Raw genomic sequence first — 20668 nt, 5'->3', positions numbered from 1 at the left:
CATATATTTATTGTTAATACATTATAGTATAGTGTTTTTTTCTTGATAAGATGAGCATAATATAAACAAATTCTAACCATCACATTGCTTTGATCTAGATCTAGCACGTTTAGATCATCAATACACTATTTAAATATGATTCAGCCACTTTATCAAAAGCTGAGACATACATTATGATTTAGCAGTTTGTGATAGTTAAATTAGTATTAAAGCAATTGGTAATCACTTGACGGAATCAACAATATATATTAAATGTTATATGTCGCTAATTAAATTATGTGGCTTTGCAAGTGTGGATTTTGGTGAAATGTATCTATTAAAAATCAACAATTAGTTATCACGATAGGAAAATTATCTAAAACATCCAGATCACTTAAAATATGCACCTAACTATGAATCTTAAATTTTAAAATGAAAAAAAATTACTTATTCGAGGATAACTAGCTAGTTCCATTCTTTTATGCAACTTCTAGTGTATTAGCCACACTGCTAATCGTTTTCGAGAGACAAATAAACAAAATCCTAAGTAGTGGTAAATGCTAAATGAATAAATCGAAGTAAAGTATATGCATATTTTTGCTTACTCAATAAGTTTCTTAGTTTCTTTTTTTTTATTATAAACCAAAAGCATCAAGCCTCTTATCTAAACAAAAGTTGAGTCTTTGTTTTTCTTCCCTATTTGCTATGTTAATAGTTGTTTTATAGTGAAATAATGGCTATGGCTGGCAAAATCTTGGTCTGTCCCTAACATTATATCTTGTCAACTTTAAACATTTTCATTTCTTTATAAAACGTGATCAAAAACTACTTTTGAACTCTTCTTCTCTTTCTCTGCTATCCTTCTCCCCCCTTCTCTCTTTCTCTCTCATAGTCTCATACGCACAATATAATCAAGGGCAATTTGATAAAGATGATAAATAAATAAAACATGATATACAATATATATTTTTGGTCATATAAATTCAAGATAATTGAGTTATCTACCCTACCAAATTGTCCCTAGCGATATATATTTTGAGGTTTTGTGCTTCTATGATGGATTATGATTATTTTTTGTGGATATCTGAAAAGATAAATCAAGACTAATTAATCTTGGGCTTATTTGAGACTTAGTATAACTAGTTTTGCTTGAGAAGACTAGTCTGTCCATTTACATCCCGTAGTCTATATATTAATATTCCTCTTGTCCATTAAAAATGATGCATTTTCCTTTTTGGAGATGTCTTATTTAAATTGATATTATTTTTGATAAAAATATTTCATCATTATTTTATTATGTCTATTTTATTCTCTTTCTACTTAATTTACAAAATAACATTATAAACTCTTTTGCCAAGCAGGAAATATGTCGATTAGTGCGGGATGGATGGAGAAAAATATGATACTATTGAATAAGTGAGATTCTTGTTTTACATATATCTTTAAGAAAATTAATTACAGAAAAAGTGTGGAGATTCCAAAAGAGTGGTCGATAACGCAAATCAAGTACTATTTGAATTAAAAAGTTCATTTGTTTGAATTGAAAATTTGGAGTTCCACAAAATTTGCAACTTGGTTAAAAGCTGTTTTTAATGCATCGCAACTTGTTGTCTACCTATATATTTCATTTTACGAATACGATCAATATTAATTTCTACTAACTTGTCAATTATAATTGTTATAGACACAAAAGATTTAGATTTAACTAGATTTTGTTGTAATAGTAATATTTTAGAAGATTAATTTACAAATGTTTTAGACGACATAGAAATTTATTGAGAGAGATTATTTTTTTTTTGAGAGAGAATTTTCACATTTTCCCCCAAGCAGAGCAAGATAGCATAAGAGTATAAGATATGATAAGATGCTCACTTTATTTCTTATTTTTATTACTACCTCCTTCCCCCAAATATTGTCCCACTTTGACCCGGCACGGGTCTTAAGAAATGTAATGGAAAATGAGTTGAAAAAATTAGTGGATTGTTGGTCCTACTTTTATATATTAGTTTTATAATAAAATGTGAGTAGTAATGATTTAGTGGAATATAAGGTCCACTACAAAAAATAGTAAAAAGTGAAATGTGACAAACTTTGGGGGACGAGGGGAAATGGAAAAATTGGACAAACTTTCAGTGACGGATGTAGTATATTTTTATTTTTAGACCAAGGGTATCCAACGGTGGACTCATATATTGACTGTTTAATGTCCTGAATTTTATTGAACTCTGCAATTATTGAAATTTGATTGAATTTATTTTATGCCATTATTTAATGAGCATCTTTTTCTTTTGGTTGCATGATGATTTTTAACTATCCTTGATGTGCTTATATAACAAGATTTGCTTATCATAAAGAAATCCAGAATTATATGAGGGCCAACTTCAACAATAGAAGGGAAATAGATATAAAGTCACTTCTTTATCATAATCTTGTTTCTTTACCACAAACATAGTATTAGTAGTTGAATTCTTGGTAGGGCAAAAGGTGAAATTAAAGAGCTCTAGTTTCATTTGTAGGGTATATTATGCTATAAATATAGAGGGCCAACTTCAACAATAGATCTATTAACGGCTAAGAAACCTGATTCATAAAAAATAAAACAATGTATACAATTCCATTTCATTGGATAGTTATATACCAATGAATTCATGATATCTTAATATCTTGCTAAACTGACATAAAATAGAAGTCCTTATTAAACTTAACTCTATAACATACTACTAGACACATTATATTCTTGTCAAAGTTTCTCTGAGCTGGTACATGTAATATAAATCATAATTATATAAATATTGATTCTATATAAATTAAAAATTTTCCATTAAACAATAGTTTATAAAGTATACATATTTTAATACATCCGACCAAATATGTAGTAGTATATCATAAATTATATCTCAGTCGAAGATATAACTGTCTTATCTCATATTGCATTATAGCAATTTTATCAACTTTAATTTTAATGTTTTTTTAACTATTAGTACTCCTTAAGACACACGAGAAAAGCACTAATAAGTTACAGTTGAAATAAATTTTATGGGCCAATCCAAATTAGGCCTACAAAAATGTGTCAAACTTAAATGGGCTCAATTGAGCCCTCTTTCAGGCCCACTGTAAAGCCCGCCCAGGCCCAACTACCGAGCCCAAATAGGAGTACATACATAATCAACTTTAATAATATATGAAATTTAGACATCTAACTTTATGCACGAGATTGAAGTTGAGATTTAGACATGAGCCCTCCCACTTTTGATGTCGAAACTAAAATTATTGATTGATTGATGATGTGTTATCTTCTGTTGTCAGTTTCATCGTTGAATGTTTGACGATTGAGTAATTAAGTAGGTAATTGGCTCGACGAAGTTAAGGCTTCACAGATGTACAATTTGTGGTCTCATATCATATGTATATGTATATGTTCGACGATGAAATTGTTAACATGATGATGTGATAGTTCTTATAATCAGGCTTCAAAAATCCTTAAATCTCAAATTAAATGCTTAGATCTCAAAGTTTGGGCTTTGGATTGTAATAAATAGCAATAGGTTAGCTTGATTTTCTTTCTAACTGGAATAATCGACTATATATGCGTATGAATATTGGATAAGATTGTTGAGACTTTTGAACTAAAAATAGAGAGTGCAGAATTTGATTTATAATTTCATTTGTTTATAAAAAATTTGTCATATTTCTATTTATAGAAACTTTCTCACTACTTTTTCTCTTATTCTCACTTAATTTTTGTACATTAAAAGTTAAAACTACATCCACAAATTAATAAAACTGTTTTTGAAAGAATAAAGTATATTTTCAATAATTACTACTATGTGATACACTTTCCGTCCCACGCCACTTGACATACTTCTTTTTCTCTGTCCTTTTAAAAAAATGATAAACCTGTAAATAGTTAAAGTGACCAAAAAAGTAATGTAAGGGAGTATATACATTACTTTTCTCCATATTATTCTCTTACTTTACTTTTTCACTTTAACTACTTATCAAAATTATTTTTTTTAAATAACTATAAAAAAGAAGTGTGTCAAGTATCGTGGGTTACTAGTATAAATAAAAATGGTATGCCAGTGACTGATCACACATACCCATTACACGTGCCCAAATAACTCCAATCAGAAATTTCTTTTGTTTTCTTCTCTAGATTACATGATATATTTAGGGTTACGTGTCTACTTTAGTTTTATTTATTTTCGATGATAGAATTCTGCATAGCAAAATATTAATCATCGTAGATTTCGTGAGGAAATGTGCAATCTAAATAGATATCTCCATCAGCTTAAAGCAAGTATCCCTCCATATTAAAAGATACTACTACTATTCATACTTTGATATAAACTTTAATCAACCTTTTTTCTGTTTATACATTATAAATACCTTTTTCTCTGCACAGCCCTAAATGAGGATTTGTTTTAGGAGCATGGATATGACATTTGACAGAAAGGAAATTTATGTCCTTGTAATACGAAGAAACATTTCTCTCTATTGTTGTTCTCGGGATTATGAAGCTTAAAAATTACGTTTTGTTATTTACACCACTTTTAGAATAATCCCATGATTATATATCTTAGTCTTGTATTAATTGCTAGTTTCCTAGATTAGATGATTTTAGTTGGTAGTCTATTTTCAGCATACTATTGACCTTTCAAATCACAATTGGTAATTATACATATTCAAATATCATAATTATGAAAAATAGTCATTTAATATTTTAAGGATAAATTGGAACTCAGGCATCCCCGTTCCATTAGGACAAATGATTAAAAATTTGAAGGACATCAAAGGGTGGTAGAACTCGAAAATCACTGAGAGAATGGGGAAGTCTGACTAAAATCCTTGGACTTCAAAATTTACTTGAGGAGGCACATAGATGAGTTCTAGCATGGTGAACGTGAACTCATGGTAATATTTCTCTCTATCTTATCACCTAGGCGATGTGTTGAGTCCAACCTTTAGTTTGATTTTAGTAGTTTGAGCATTTTTTTTACTCCTATTACATAAAAGATACGATGTCGATAAATACGACAATGGACCTAATTTCGATTTCGTGCCCATATAGATTGAGAAAGCCGATATGTACGAAATACGAACGTAAGATAGGAAAAGCTTAGAGTAAGCACATTCTCAGTTCTCTTCTCTTCCACAGCCCATGTACACTTCTATATCTCGGCCCACTTCATACATAACAAAAGCATATATTCTCCTACTCCCATGGCTTGTCTTCTTCTCAGACACCTTTATGTCCCTCTAACTTTAGACCTTCTTTTAAGGGTTTTGCCTAATTTAAGTAACTTTAAGCAATTCATCTATATGTATTATAATCAACCCCAACTAATATTTAAATATTGGTTGAGTACTTAAAAGGGTTGCCTTTTTCCATCAAAAGTAAATAAAAACAATCACTTAGTGGGAATTGCTTCCTCCTTGATTCAAGAGACATGGAACCAACATACAATTGGGGAGAATTCTTTTCACCTGAATTTTTCATTTTAAAGTTACTTTTCCCCTAAATGAAAATGAAATATTTACATCCCAATTACCAAGTCAACACGCAATCATGAGTGAGAAGAGTTTAGATGGAATTTTAAATCATTGTATTAAGAACAAATCACCTTTTGTCATTGTCAATTGGTTATTACTTTACTTCAATATATAATAATGTAGCTGTATTTTAAATCACAACCACAAGCCTTTAGACCTAATAAACATAAGTAATCGTACAATTCTATCCCTTTCAATTTCTTTTTAGTCGATTTTCCGATTCAAAAATCTCTATATTTAATAAAGTAACGAGGCTTAAATTCTATAAAAAAGAAGTGGCTATGGATTAATCTGATCCATTCACTAAAAAAGGGATATCTATAAAGTTTAGAGACGTGGGGGTTTGACTTTGAAATTGACTGATTATCAAATCTTCCCAATAAAACTAAAGAAAGTTAATAATTTAGTGATTTAAATGGTTCATAATTTCTTTATGACGTCAGATTGCAGGGTTAAGTTGTCCTCTTTTTTTAGGGTTTCCTTTTTAAAACGTACTATACCCTAGCCCCTAAGCTTATTAAACCCTTAGGGGAAACAAGAAACGTGTGTCAAACATCATAACATGGTACATCTTATCCGTATGCATTGCAGTTCACATATTGTGCATTATATAGTTAATAACATCCATTACTCGTGATAATTTGGTGAATTATTCGTATCGTTTTATAATTTGTTATTAATGCGTACATACTATACCCTAGCCCCTAAGCTTATTAAACCCTTAGGGGAAACAAGAAACGTGTGTCAAACATCATAACACAACACATCTTGTTCGTATGCATTGCAGTTCACAAATTGTGCATTATATAGTCAATTATATCCATTACTCGTTACCATGTGAAGATTACATACGTGTCTACGTAGTATACCCTAGCCCCTAAGCTTATTAAACCCTTAGGGGAAACAAGAAACGTGTGTCCAAACATCATAACATGGTACATCTTATTCGTATGCATTGCAGTTCACATATTGTGCATTATATAGTCAATTATATGCATTACTCGTGACCATGTGGTGCATTATTCGCATATACCAAAATGTGGCAGTTACTTTTCCGTCAAATGACAATAATAACCCTGTAATGCATACAACCACCTTCTATAATGCAACACGGAACCAGTTTTATAGAATCAATCTGATCCGTTGATGCCTTAGATCTAACGCGTAATATTAAGAAGGAAAAAGGATCTAAGATGTGAAAAGGAGAATAACGCTCCCCTATATATATATATATATTATGAAAATACTATCGTATCATTAAATAGTATGCATTGATGGTTTTTGGTTTAATGGATTATATAAGATTGGATTCTAAATGTTGTTCGATTTAGTATACATTGTCTGATACTTAATCTCGAGACAATATCACGTAGGATTAGTCTTGACTCATGACTTAATTCTAGTATTCTCATTGTGACAACACATAAGATTTGTCTTGGTTTTTCCTTCTGATCAAATTAGTCCCGAACAATCTCGTACCAATTGAATTTCGGGATAAGTTAATCATTTGCAACCGAATGACAAAAAATGGATAGCAAAATTAGAAATGATCACATTTATGAACCTGAAATTGAGGGATCCAAATAAGAGCAGGCAAAGAAGCATGTTAGGCAGTGGTACAAACATTTATTGGTTTTGGTCTCATCGTTGGCCAAATTGAACACTGCTCCATGTGAGGGATATTTATTTTTTCATCATTTTTAGTTTTGGTTTTAAAAGACACATAGATATTTTGATAACTGAGATATTGTCGATCGTCGGTGATTGAAAATTACAAACATATTTTTTTCTTTAAATATCGACATAATAGGCTAAAAATAAATTTATTCGAGAGGTTATATGAGAGAAATATTTTCTATGCTGAAGGAATTAAGAATATTATATTCATCGAAGAATTGCCAGCTATGCATTCATGGCATAAGAATTTAACTAAAGTACGTGTAATCATACCATATTTCATATTAATGTTGGTTAGTTTTTCACAAAATAATGCATGCTTGGTATTTACTCATACTTTGATGTACAATCATGTTTCAAAATCAATCTATTATCTACCTATTCATTTTAAGAGAAATTAATGGTCTCTTAAGATCATCCTACATGTGATAATATATATATATATATAGGGTTGTGATCAATTGAGATTTTTTAGCCTAATTGAGAATTGAGATGCAATATAAGCCACTCATTTTTATTAAATGAGTGGTCCAGAATTTGCCACATGGAAAATATTTTTACATTAATTAATTGTGAAAGGGCATATTTGTAATTTCATCATATATTTTATTTAATAAATATTTTTTTTATTTTTTTAAAAAAATTTATTTTTTTTCGATTTTTTATTTTTTTATTTTTTTATTTTTTTTTGTCAACTACATATACAATTCATGTCAACTACACACATGTAATGTCAACTACATATACAATTCATGTCAACTACACACATATAATGTCAACTACATATACAATTCATGTCAACTACACATATATAATGTCAATTATAAGCTATTGACATTTGATGTGCAGAGCTATTGACATTTGATGTGCAGACTACACATCGTAGTTGACATAATGTCTCAGTAGTTGACATCGAGCGAAAATTTAAAAAAAATAAAAAAAAAATTAAAAAAAATTAAAAAAATTTAAAAAAATTAAATTTTTTTTAGTTGTTGACATTTTAATACGAGTTGTTGACATTTGATATTCTGGCTATTGAAATGAAATGACGATAATACCTCTTAGTTGACATAATCTACTTGCAGTTGACATTTCAAAATGAGTGGCTGAAAATGCATCTCAATTCTCAATTAAGCTAAAAAATCTCAACCTAACAAGACCCTATATATATATATATATATATATATATATATATAGTGTTATATACTTCATCTGTTCCTTGTTAATAGAGACACTTCTTTTCGTCACGGAGTTTAAGAATAGTGTGTTTAATGGATGGTGAAAAAAGTAAGAGAGAATAAAACAAGAGAGATGAATAGAGAATAAAGTAAAAAGAAGAATTGTTTTTTGCCAAAAATAGAAATGGCTAAATTAACTTGGAACTTCCTAAAATAGAAAAATGACTCTATTAACATGGAACAGATGGAGTATTATTTATCATTACAAAAAAAACAGGCTTTACCGAGCACCAAGTGCTAGGAAATATAAGAGAATGTGCTCAGAAAATCGTGATATACCAAACACTTTCCTAGCACCGAGAGTGCTTGGTATTTGATAGTATATATACGATTATAATCATATGGCTATTTACATATAGCTTCAAAATTTTTTGCTAAATTCTACTTTTGTAAGAGTATATCAACTTTAAAATCTGCTTATGAACAATTTTTGTTCTGTAATTGCAATTAATCAATAATTTAACTTTAATATGGTTTAATATAAATAACAATTCAACAAATGAAATTGTTTAATTTAATATATACGAAGTTGTTTCATAGTCTAAATGTGACGTTGTTTTGGTTGGTGTCCGATAGTACCACCTAATTAAGTCATCAAGCTAAATGTTGATCGATTGCAAAGTAAAAACAAATCAATATATAGTTTATTTATAAAATCATAACAAATCAATACTTCTAAAACTATAATAGTACTACTTACGTTGAATCATAAGTTTAGAAGAATCCTAACGAACTGAGCAAAGAAAAATAACATTTGATAGTTAAATAATATGGAATTTTATACTATCTATTTAGATAAGATGATGAAATTCAACATCAACTCATACTGTATTGAGCAAATCCTTCATACTAATTATTATATTGCAAAACCTATCATGATTGCAACATGGAGAAAATCATAATTCGGAATCAGATCCCTCTTCGATGCTTTATTACTCCTACTATTAACTTTTGTGGGCTTTCTATATATCTTAGTTATTTGTGGTTATCATATTCATATCCCTATTCATTTTTTTTTTGTTTCCAGAAGATTGTGTTGTTCATCGTCTGAGTGTTTTTTACATGTTGAAGGTTATGATATATATATATATATAGAGTTGTTTTATATACCAAACTAATTTTAAACGCTAAACACCAAACACATCATTATAAAACAACGCGGAGTTCATTACAATTTTATTTGTAGTTCATTATAGGGAATTCAAAGAGTTAAAAACAATGACATCATCTAGCATAATATAATGATCTGAAGTTCATTATAAGTTTATTATTAGTTCATTATAATGAACTCCAGGTTGTCTTATAATGATATTGTTCGGCGTTTAAGGTTTAAGATTGGTTTGGTATTGATCACAGTCTTCTATATATATATATAGGGTTTTGATCTATGCAAAACTATATATAAATACAGAAACACAGAACAATATCATACGTAGGGCACTTTTAGGTCATAGTTAGTTAATTTTTAGGTCATGCTAACAAAGCATGACCTAAAATGATCTTAGCATGACATTAAACCCACATATTATAATATGACCTAAAATTGTTTAATTATGACCTTCCGTGTTTTTGATTAATTATTGACTATTAGATCATCTAATCCTAGGGCCAAGATTTTGGCTGCATTTCTGGATTTAAATGCATTTTTATTTTGATCATTTCCATATATATATATATATATATATATATATATATATAGGATTATATTCAATGTCGAACCAATTTAAATGACCGAACTAGAGAACAAATCATGTCCACCCATTTTGTTAATCTTATGGTCATAATTAATTCTCTCAAATATTATTAAATATTGCCTACATTGAATATGATATTATAAAAATAACGTGTGGGATGATTTTGTAATTTTAACTTTGGCAGTTAATGTCATTTCCTTGATTTCAGACAAGTTAATTTGGGAATGCATTTCACACGATTTTAATGCCCTCTTCACAAGTTAATTCAATCTTGAAATATATTCAGACATGTTAATATGATTGCATAATATTCACACGATTCAATCTGCTAATTTTCAGATTCCAATATCTCTACATAAACTAATCCCAATTCCATTCATTCGCAATCTTCATGTGAATATGATACTGATATTCACACGATTCTAAGACACTCTGCATGTTCCGTTGAATATGCTAATTTGCAGAGTTCATTGTCTCTATATAAACTAATCCCAATTCCATTCATTCGCAATCTTCAGCTATCACATCTCTACTTCTTCGTCTTATTTGGTTGTATGGATTCGTCAAACAGCTTTACGCATAAAACGAACTTTACTAGTTCATCAATGGACGACTCGAGCAATCCTTCTCACACAACTGAATTTTCTCCCGAAGCAGGAAAAATACATGGAACTACTTCTACAGAAAATATTAACGACAATCATGGGTCTATTTTCGATGAGTTACAATCTCCGGTTGGCGGCTCACTTTTTGATTCTGACTCCGATTCATCCGAGGATGAAGAACTAGAGCCAGGTACTAGGAATACATATAACACATATTGATGTATACTTTTGTTCGTTGTAGTGAAACATATTTCGTATTGGATGAAATAAACTTCTTAATGAATGAACTCTTTTTTTAATCTCAGTGTCATACATCCCTGAATGTCCTTCCCAAATGAAGCCACATATTGGCCAGGTTTTTCATACCTTGGATGATGCTACAGTCTTCTATAATAAATATGCACGACAGGTAGGGTTTGACACCCGTAAACGTGGATCTAAAAGGGTTGGAGATCTGGTCACATGGCTATACGTTGTGTGTAGTAGAGAAGGTGAGAAGCGAGTGAATTATAAACAGCCTGAGACTAAACGTAGACGTTCACCTAGAAAGTGTCTTTGTAAGGCTAAAGTTGCTTTTAAGTTTTGCAAGGGTACTGGTTATGTTGTTAAACAGTTTGAAGATCGACATAATCACGATATGGTTCAATTACGTCACAAGCGATTTATGAGGCTCAATCGCAATATCGACCCAGTGCATCAGAAATTCATAGCAGATTGCGCAAGTGCAAATATCGGGCCCACGTTGACTTTTAGTCTGTTTAGCGAGGTCTAAGGTGGTTTGGATTACGTCGGATGCACCATTGTCGAGGTTCGCAACTATAGGCGTGATCTTAGAGCATATGTGGATGGTGCTGATGCGCAAATGGTATTAAATGATATGAAGCGGGAGAAGGAGATATGCTCGTCGTTCACCTACGACTTTGAGGTAAACTCTAAGGGTAGGCTTACACGTCTTTTCTGGTGTGATCCTATTGCCAAGCACAATTACCATTTGTACGGTGACATTGTCTCTTTCGACACAACCTACTCAACAAATAGGTACGACCAATAAGTAGTCACTGTTTTAGATTGCTCCATTTTGTTTGATTAGTTATATTTGTTTATGTTTGAATGATGAATTATTTATAGTTCCGGGTGATATAACATAATTGCGGGATGAACTATTTTATCCACTATGATATGTGTCCCTTTTTGATGGAATGTAGGTATTGAACATTTGGTGTAGGTATTTGCACCATTCACGGGCAAAGACAATCAGGGCAGACCCGTTACATTTGGTGCAGGATTGTTATCGAAAGAGAATGCTCTTTCTTTCGAATGGTTGTTCGAAAAGTTTGTTAAATGCATGGGCGCTGCTCCCAAATTGATCATTACTGATCAGGATTTGGGAATGAAGGTGGCTGTTGATAGTGTTCTAGTTGATATAAGACATCGATGGTGCATGTGGCACATCATGTTTAAGGTCGTTGAAAAATTGCCCAAGAATTAGCTCCACAATGAGGATTTAAAGAAGGAGTTAAATAAATGTGTGTGGTCGGAGTTGACAGATCCTGAAGAATTCGAAGAAACCTGGCAAGAAATTATGGAAAAATACGGCCTTACAAACGAGTGGTTTTAAACAATGTTTGCCAATCGAAAATTCTGGGTATGTCTACAACATATTGTGTTGTACAAATTTTGCTTAGTTATGATCTTATTTAATGTAATTATGAATCTATCTGCATATGCGACGATATACAAGTTCCAGTCTACTTCAGGGATTTTCCAATGAGTTCATTGATTAAGACCACCTCTGTATCCGAGTCTCAGAACAGTTTCTTCAAGAGGTACACTAAGTCTCGATGTAATCTAGTCGAGTTTCTTATGCATTACAACAATGCGTTGGATGGCCAAAGGAGCAATAGCAACAGGTTTGAATATCATGACTCCAACACTACCCCAATGTTGAAAACAAATTTTGCACTTGAGAGGCATGCGTCAACAATCTACAGTGACGGTGGGTTTAAGGCAATTCAGGAAAAGATTGAAGACGCAATTGATTGTTGCACCATGGTAAAGACTTCAATCGAGGATGACACTGAAATATATGTGATCAATGATAAGTTCTCTAAGGACTGGTCCGTGTCTTATTCCGTCACTGGAGATTCATACGTATGTGGGTGTAAACTATTTCAAAGACTTGGACTCGTATGCAGCCATATTTTTTGGGTCTTACGAAACAAAAAATTGAAGCTGGTTCCTGATCACTTACATGGGGGACGTTGGTTGAAGTCTAATTTTGTCAAGCCTGTTCATTGTGGTTTTGTTGACGATATTGAAAAAGCTCTCATTATCGATTTGGCAACACAAGAATGGAGGGATATGCATGGTGATTATTTTGAGGTTGCACAGACTACTAAGGGAAACGTTGACCAAATTCGTGCATTCAGATAAATTATTGCTGAAGGGAAGAAAGTGATATTCGGTGAAGGGATTGTATTGTCTATTAGTGATAAGAGGCAAATGATTGAGAATTTCTATGGGTCTCAAGCCCCTAGCGAAATAGATGTCCATCCTCCCGACGTTGTCAAAACCAAGGGTTCAGGAAGACGGCCTCTTACACGCCTTGAGCAAGCTATGAAGATGAAGGCAAAGCCTGGTCGTAAATGTGCCGAATGCGGCGAGGTTGGTAATCATGATGCAAGAAATTGCAAAAAGAATAAGGAGAAGCAGAAGACAAAGTAATACTAGATATCTTTCGTCACGATGTGTTGATGTATTTTCTCTGTTTTATAACTTTTTTATATTTTTCTTAGATTAATATATTTTCTGTTGCGATGAACATAGTTTCATAACAAATGAAGTAATTACGCCATTCAAACTACGTTCTACCTGGATGAACTAATATGCTGGTTTGATGAATAAATATCTACACAGAATGAACAATTTTTAATATTCTGTGATCTCTATATATTATCAACTATGTTTTATTGAACTCATAAAATGTTTATTTATATTGTAGTCAACTTAATTCATAGTAAAGCCATGTTTCCGCAGCCCTCAGTATAAACATTCCATAATATATTATTTAAGCTAATAAAAATGACTACAAACTGAAACGGTCTCAATATACCAGTTTTGGTTACATTAAGCATAAAACACAGGAAGATTTAGACTATTCGGTTTACAGTTTACGAGGGAAAAATTGTTCCGATTTCAAATAACAAAACATCACTTCTTCTTAAGGTAACATGTTATCATCTTTTCAACATCAATGTCCTTGTTTTTGCTCTCCTCTACGTAGTATCTCGTTGTGATGCGCTTGTTGTTGAGGCATTCATGACTGATTATTGCATTCATCAAAGTTGAACAATATTTGGCCCTCAAGCTCTGCAGTAAACCTTTGCTAGTTTTTTTTAGCCCACAATTCCAATATTCAACGCGCTCACCCTTGTACGTTTCCATGTGTCTCATCAGAAAGACACCATAATCTTCACCATTCGTTGTTGTCCTCCATGGCATTACCATCCTCACTATTCTTGCAGAGAAGGGAGAGTGCTACGTTTGAGAAATGGTGTAGTGAAACGGCGGAGAAGAGAGTGGGGGTAAAGCTAAAGCGGCGGAGATTAGAGCGGGAAGTGGAATGGGTGCGATTTTTACCCTAATTCACAATACCGTCATTAACTCCCCCTCATTTTTACCATATTTGACCACATTAATAAAAGACTAAGATGCCCTTGGCTGAACAATTTAATTCACGGGATGAATTTTGGATTTAAGATGTAGGATCTTTAATCTCAGCCACTAAATTAAAATCCATTGGCTAATATTTAGTCTCTAGTTCTACACTAAGAAGGAGTTGTGGGAATAAGGGGACCCTATATAGATATATAGATATATATATATAGGGTAGTGATCAAGATATAACTAATCTTAAGTGTATAACTAGAGAACAAATCTCAGCCACACATCTTAATGGAACAAATATTATTTAGTTTAATAATATAAAATAGGAGAAGGGTATTTTTGGAAATTACATTTGAGATTTAAACCTGCGATCAATTACACAGTTTTCTTCTTTCTCATTCAAAATCTGCGATCAAATCTCCTTCCAAATTTCCTTCCAAATCTGATCACTTCATCCAAATCGCGATTCCATGATCTGTGATGAAATTAGGTGTGTTTGGTTGCAGAGGATAGGGTGAATTTAATAGTTGAATGCTTGGCAGTTCCTGTACTCTTTATTCTTCAATTTTTTCTGTAAAATTTGGGTTTGACTGTGGAGCAAGTCCCCTTGCAGTTTATATTTGTATCTGAGGTGGGGAACTTAAATACAAGAAATATATTGTAATGATCCTTGATAATTAATAAATTTTCATAACACGATCGAGTAAATGAGGGATGTATTACAGTTGGGTTTTACTGTATATGCTAATGTTTGCATCATAAATCATACATTGTGATTTTCAAAACACATCACTCTTATTCTGATTTTACTTCACTCTTGTTTACAAAACACATCACTCTTAGCATGATTTTACTCCACTCTTGTTTACAAAACACATCACTCTTAGCATGATTTTACTTCACTCTTGTTCACAAAACACATCACCCTTATTCTGATTTTACTTCACTCTTGTTCACAGAACACTTCACTCTTGTTCACAAAACACATCACTCTTATTCTGATTTTACTTCACTCTTGTTCACAAAACACATCACTCTTATTCTGATTTTACTTCACTCTTGTTCACAAAACACATCACTCTTATTCTGATTTTACTTCACTCGTGTTCACAAAACACATCACTCTTATTCAAAACACTTCACTCTTGTTCAGAAAACACTTCACTCTTGTTCAGAAAACACTTCACTCTTGTTTACAAAACACATCACTCTTATTCTGATTTTACTTCACTCTTGTTTACAAAACACATCACTCTTATTCCGATTTTACTTCACTCTTGTTTACAAAACAAATCACTCTTTTACTTCACTCTTGTTTACAAAACACATCACTCTTGTTGTTAATTTACTTCACTCTTGTTTACAAAACACGTCACTCTTATTGTGATTTTACTTCACTCTTGTTTACAAAACACATCCCTCTTATTTACAAAACACATCACTCTTATTCTGATTTTACTTCACTCTTGTTTACAAATTACATCACTCTGATTCTTATTTTACTTCACTCTTGTTTACAAAACACAAAGAACAACACATAAATATGAAGTTCTTAAAAATTTCTTCTTCTTCACTGCCGTAATTTCTTTTACTTCACTGCTTCATAGCTCTTAAAAATTTCTTCTTCTTCTTCAATGACGTAATTTGGGGAAATCATCGACGCGCTGATTGAATTGCTGGGGACGTTCAGCGTCGGAGATTACGTGCCGTGGCTGGGCTGGATTAATCGGATTAACGGATTGGATGCGAGGGTTGCGATTGTAGCGAAGATGTTTGATGAATTTCTTCAGAGAGTGATTGAGGAGCATAGGGAGAAGGGGGAAGGGGGTGGGGATGGGAGTGCTGAGGATTTCGTTGATGTGTTGCTGCAGTTTCAGAGGGAGAGTGAGGTGAAGGTGGAGGATTACACCATTAAAGCTGTGATAGAGGTAACCATCTCTCAACTTATCTCTGTTTTTGGACATATTGATAAAGATGACAATTATACCCCCGCCTTGTAATTGTGGAGTAAATTTTTGATTGATGGAACTAATTTCTCCTTAAATTCGAAAATTACATGTATTAATACTAGCCCTTGATTTTCTTGATCTTGTGGCTATTATTTGTTCTCTAGTTATTTGGTTAAGAGGTGTTTGCCATAGATCACTACCCTATATATATATATAAAAGCTAATAGACGGGTGTGACATTATTGATGTTGTTTGTTAGTTGGTTTTATTTTTTGTTAGCTTACTTGTTGCCACACATTTACGTGACACATTTTCTTTTAACAATGTCAAACTCTAAATGACACGTTACTTAAAATAGAAATATTATCCTCTCTACTTTTTTATCCTCATACTTTATTTTCTCTTCACTTAATCACAAAACAACACTAACAAAATTTTGTGTCAAATAAAAAAATGCTCCCGCTAGAATGTGACAGAAGAAGTGTAAAATAACAATAATGATAATAATAACAATAATATATGTACTTGTTGCAAGGTTAGAAGATTAAAAATTGTAATAAAGTGAAGCGTAGAATGTAGAAATGGTCCTATACTTGGACGGTGAGATAGATTTAAGGCTATAAAAAATAAAGAAGAGGCCCATACTCACACACATTCTCCCATCTCCTCTACTTTTACTCTGATTTGAAATCTTGTGGCCCTCCTTTATTTTTTTTTATTTCTTTTTCTCTAGATAATATTTTTTAAATATTTACTTCAGAGCTAACCGATAAAATTGCATCACAAAAAGACTATTTATTTTGTCGAATTACACATCTTTTTATTAGTTCAGTGAAATTACTCAAGGTTACTGTGGCAAGACCAAGATATATGCTATTAGTACATATATTCAAATTTCAGCCTAGCAATAGTATTCATCACTTGGAATAAATATATAGGGTTTATTCCCACTTTTTAACCAGATTATGAGTTCGATTGTGTCTGAAACGTGTATAAATATATCAGATCATATTAGTGACTAATTAAATGGTGCAGTTAGAGATGACTATTAATTGTATGATTGAATAATATAGTATTTGTTAGAAAAGAGAAATTTTTTTTTTTGAATACAGGTGTATCTCACAATGTACAGGAAATGGCTGCTTGTCTGTGGCTACCTTTTTTGGCTTGCTTGCCACTATGTAATTATATAGTGTATAAATTGGTTCTTGTTCTTATACTAAATTATTTAATATATAACGGTTACCTTTTCAAGTTTCAAGATTAAGGGGTCATTGATCGTGCTGCTATTTGGCACGAGCTAAAAAGTTTTAGGGTTTAGCAGCAGATTTGAACAGTAATTCTATACAGATTTAGTGGGTATTTATATGAGAATTAACTAAGGAATTAAATGGCTATTTAACCATATTTTTGTAACAAAATGTAAACGTTTCTCAATAAATATAATTGATTTTATATTAAATGGTAAAATCGGTGACATTTCAAAATCAACTTACGCATACTAACTAACAAGTTTTGTGAGAGATAGAGATTAGGCACAAGTATAATTTCTTAATGAAGTAAGCGTTGAAAAACACATTAATTATACCCTAATTATCAAAGTTAATGAATTTCACATTAAATTGGAAACTTATTCATTTTGGGATACACATCATTGGACCAAATTTCTTAAATATATTGGAGGTTGTGTTTGCATAAAACAAATAAAAAAGTTAAATTCTATTAAAATGATGTCTAAATTATTTCAAAACTAAAAATTGAGAATATAAATATTGCGTTAAATTAACCCTTGAATAGAGTAATCTGGATCAAATTGCATTCGGGCAGAAATTAAAAAATAAAAAAACATACTCCATTTACATGCATTGTCGTCGTTGTTATTTTCTCTAGTAGTATTCCCATCAGTGTTAAAAAAATGAATCTCTGTATAAGTCTATGAATCACTTAATTCGTCTATCATTAATTAACTTTCAAATGGCCATGAACTTCTTTCACTAAAAGCAAAAAAAATTAACTGATCTGATAGTATATATGGGCCCAGTAGCGAACGCAGAAATAAATTTTAGCAGGGGCTTTACTAAGATTTTTCATTATCAATATTAATATATACTATATTAATATATAAATTAATATATATATTAAAAATCCCAATAACATTAATAAAATTGTATATATATTTAATACATAAAGTGCCAACATAAATACTATAATTCAAATCCAATTCAACTTCTTGCATACTAATTTCCACTAATTCAACAATTCTAGCACTTAGAGAAGATAGAAGATGAATAATTACCCTTTCGCATTTTTTCAAAAAAAAAATATTCCATTTCTATACAAGAAAAAATTACTAAATTAATTAAAAATGTAAACTTTACTCCTAGAAATGTAGTTTACTTTCTATAAGAAATTAAAATTATGAAAACCACACAAAAAACCTTTTAAATAGTTCAATAAACCATCAAATAAATACTATGTAAATTAATCTTACAAATGTAATACAGTAACTTTGACAAAAGAAAAGGAAAAAATGGACTCACCAATTAAAGTGGTAAAGAATAGCCATAAAATCGTTAGTCAAGTATAATTTGTGGAAACGATTTCAAATTTAAGCGTTATACTTATACTGTTATGAAAAGTGGAACACGTTTCAATAGGGATAAGGGATTGCCTTTCCTGATTTTATTACTATTATTATTTTATATTCATTAAACAACTTTTTTGTTATTTCCATCTTCTTCCCAACCCCAACAGAGCGGCGACCATTGTTATATACATTTTTTCGCTGCAATTTTCAATTTCAGCCCCTCCTTCCAGTTAAATTCCAAAAATTTAGACATCTAACATATTAACTTGGTGAGGGTTGAGGTTACTTTCAAAAAAAATTTAAATATTTTTGAAGTAGAAATATATTAAAAAAAGGTTTGGGAGGGGCTTAAGCCCCTCTCCTAATGGGTGTGTGTCAGCCACTGTATGGGCCAAAATAGAAAGAAAAAATATCCAAGTTTTCACATTTGGTCTACTTCGATGAAGCGCTATATGTCCAATATAATAAAAAAAAGTTGAAACCTCAAAATTCACATAAGCCTGCAAATTGATGATGAATTGTATGTGGATGAATAGTAAAAAGCCAAGAATAAAATCCATTCTGATTGAATAGAAAAAATATGATGTCATGGAAAGGTCAATTTGACATCATTATAATCATCAACCAAATGGGTTGTCCTTATATGGCATGGCTAATCTTGGCTTTGTCCTTTCGAAAATTTCAAATTATAATCATAATGTCTGAGAATACATGTTACAGTTTTATTGTTTTGTTGTTTAATGTATGTATGCTTCTTCTATATGTCTGCACACTATATACATTTTGTACATTGACCATTTTTTAATATATTTTACATGAAATTATAAGATGGAAAAATAACCATAACCCAGCCTTAATTAAGATTCTTCGAAACCGACTAAATTAAACCTCCATTACTTAGAAAACAGATCAGATTAATTAGTTTGGTGAATCGTCGCTCATGCCCCAATGTTCATTACTTTTAATTAGACTTGATAGATTAATGAAAATCAATCATTCTCATCCATACCTATCTAATCTATGTAGTATGTACCATGTTGGCTGTTGGATTCTAGTTCATGCATTTGGGATTATTGCTATCAAACAAATCTTTTCCTTATGTAGGATTCAGATCTAGTCAATAAATCAACTTTATTAGGAAAATTGTACCAAAATGAATAGAAGCATTATTTGATCATGAATAGAAAAGCATAACCATTGAGAAAATATCGTTAATTTGTGCATGTATAAATTCGTTTGAAATTGATTTTGACCATCCATCATCAATCAACATGTACAGATTAAATTGTCTTCTAATTAATGATTCTTGTTTGATAATCAGTTTCATATATATATATATATATGGAGAGACTTAAGTTAGCATATAGTACTACTCCATTATTCTTCTAAATTAGTACCATCACATTCACATTGTTAGGACTGTGAGAACCATGATCACTTTTCGATTATACTCCCTCCGTCCTGGACTACTCGCACATTTCCTTTTCGGCACGGAGATTAAGGAATGAGTGTATAGCAAAGTCAACAATTGCGGTTGTAGGTGTTAATTTTTACTAAAAATGGAAAGAGTGCAAATAACTTTGGACGCACAGAAAGGAAATAAGTGCAAGTAGTCCGAGACGGAGGGAGTAATGATTTACGATGAATGTATCACTTTGCTTGATAAATGCACTATTTGAATTCAAATCTCATGTGCGGCAAAAATTCCATTTCTTTCAGT

At 31.4% G+C, this 20668-nt stretch overlaps 2 protein-coding genes across 2 annotated transcripts; both read left to right on the top strand.

Annotated features, from left to right (window-relative positions):
* The first annotated feature begins 10746 nt into the window (after positions 1-10746).
* On the top strand, positions 10747-12235 carry LOC121779759 (protein FAR1-RELATED SEQUENCE 5-like). Its single transcript, XM_042177161.1, has 4 exons — positions 10747-10936; positions 11052-11468; positions 11520-11671; positions 11972-12235. The coding sequence occupies exons 1-4, from the start codon at positions 10747-10749 to the stop codon at positions 12233-12235; spliced, it is 1023 nt and encodes a 340-aa protein (XP_042033095.1).
* Positions 12236-12513: 278 nt separating this feature from the next.
* On the top strand, positions 12514-13470 carry LOC121779750. Its single transcript, XM_042177149.1, has 3 exons — positions 12514-12897; positions 13018-13114; positions 13193-13470. The coding sequence occupies exons 1-3, from the start codon at positions 12514-12516 to the stop codon at positions 13468-13470; spliced, it is 759 nt and encodes a 252-aa protein (XP_042033083.1).
* The last annotated feature ends 7198 nt before the right edge of the window (positions 13471-20668 follow it).

The sequence above is a fragment of the Salvia splendens genome, chromosome 2, assembly GCF_004379255.2.
Source record: "Salvia splendens isolate huo1 chromosome 2, SspV2, whole genome shotgun sequence".
Taxonomy (NCBI): Eukaryota; Viridiplantae; Streptophyta; class Magnoliopsida; order Lamiales; family Lamiaceae; genus Salvia; species Salvia splendens.
The sequence above is the reverse complement of the archived record's forward strand: the minus strand, read 5'-3'. Positions and strand labels throughout refer to the sequence as shown.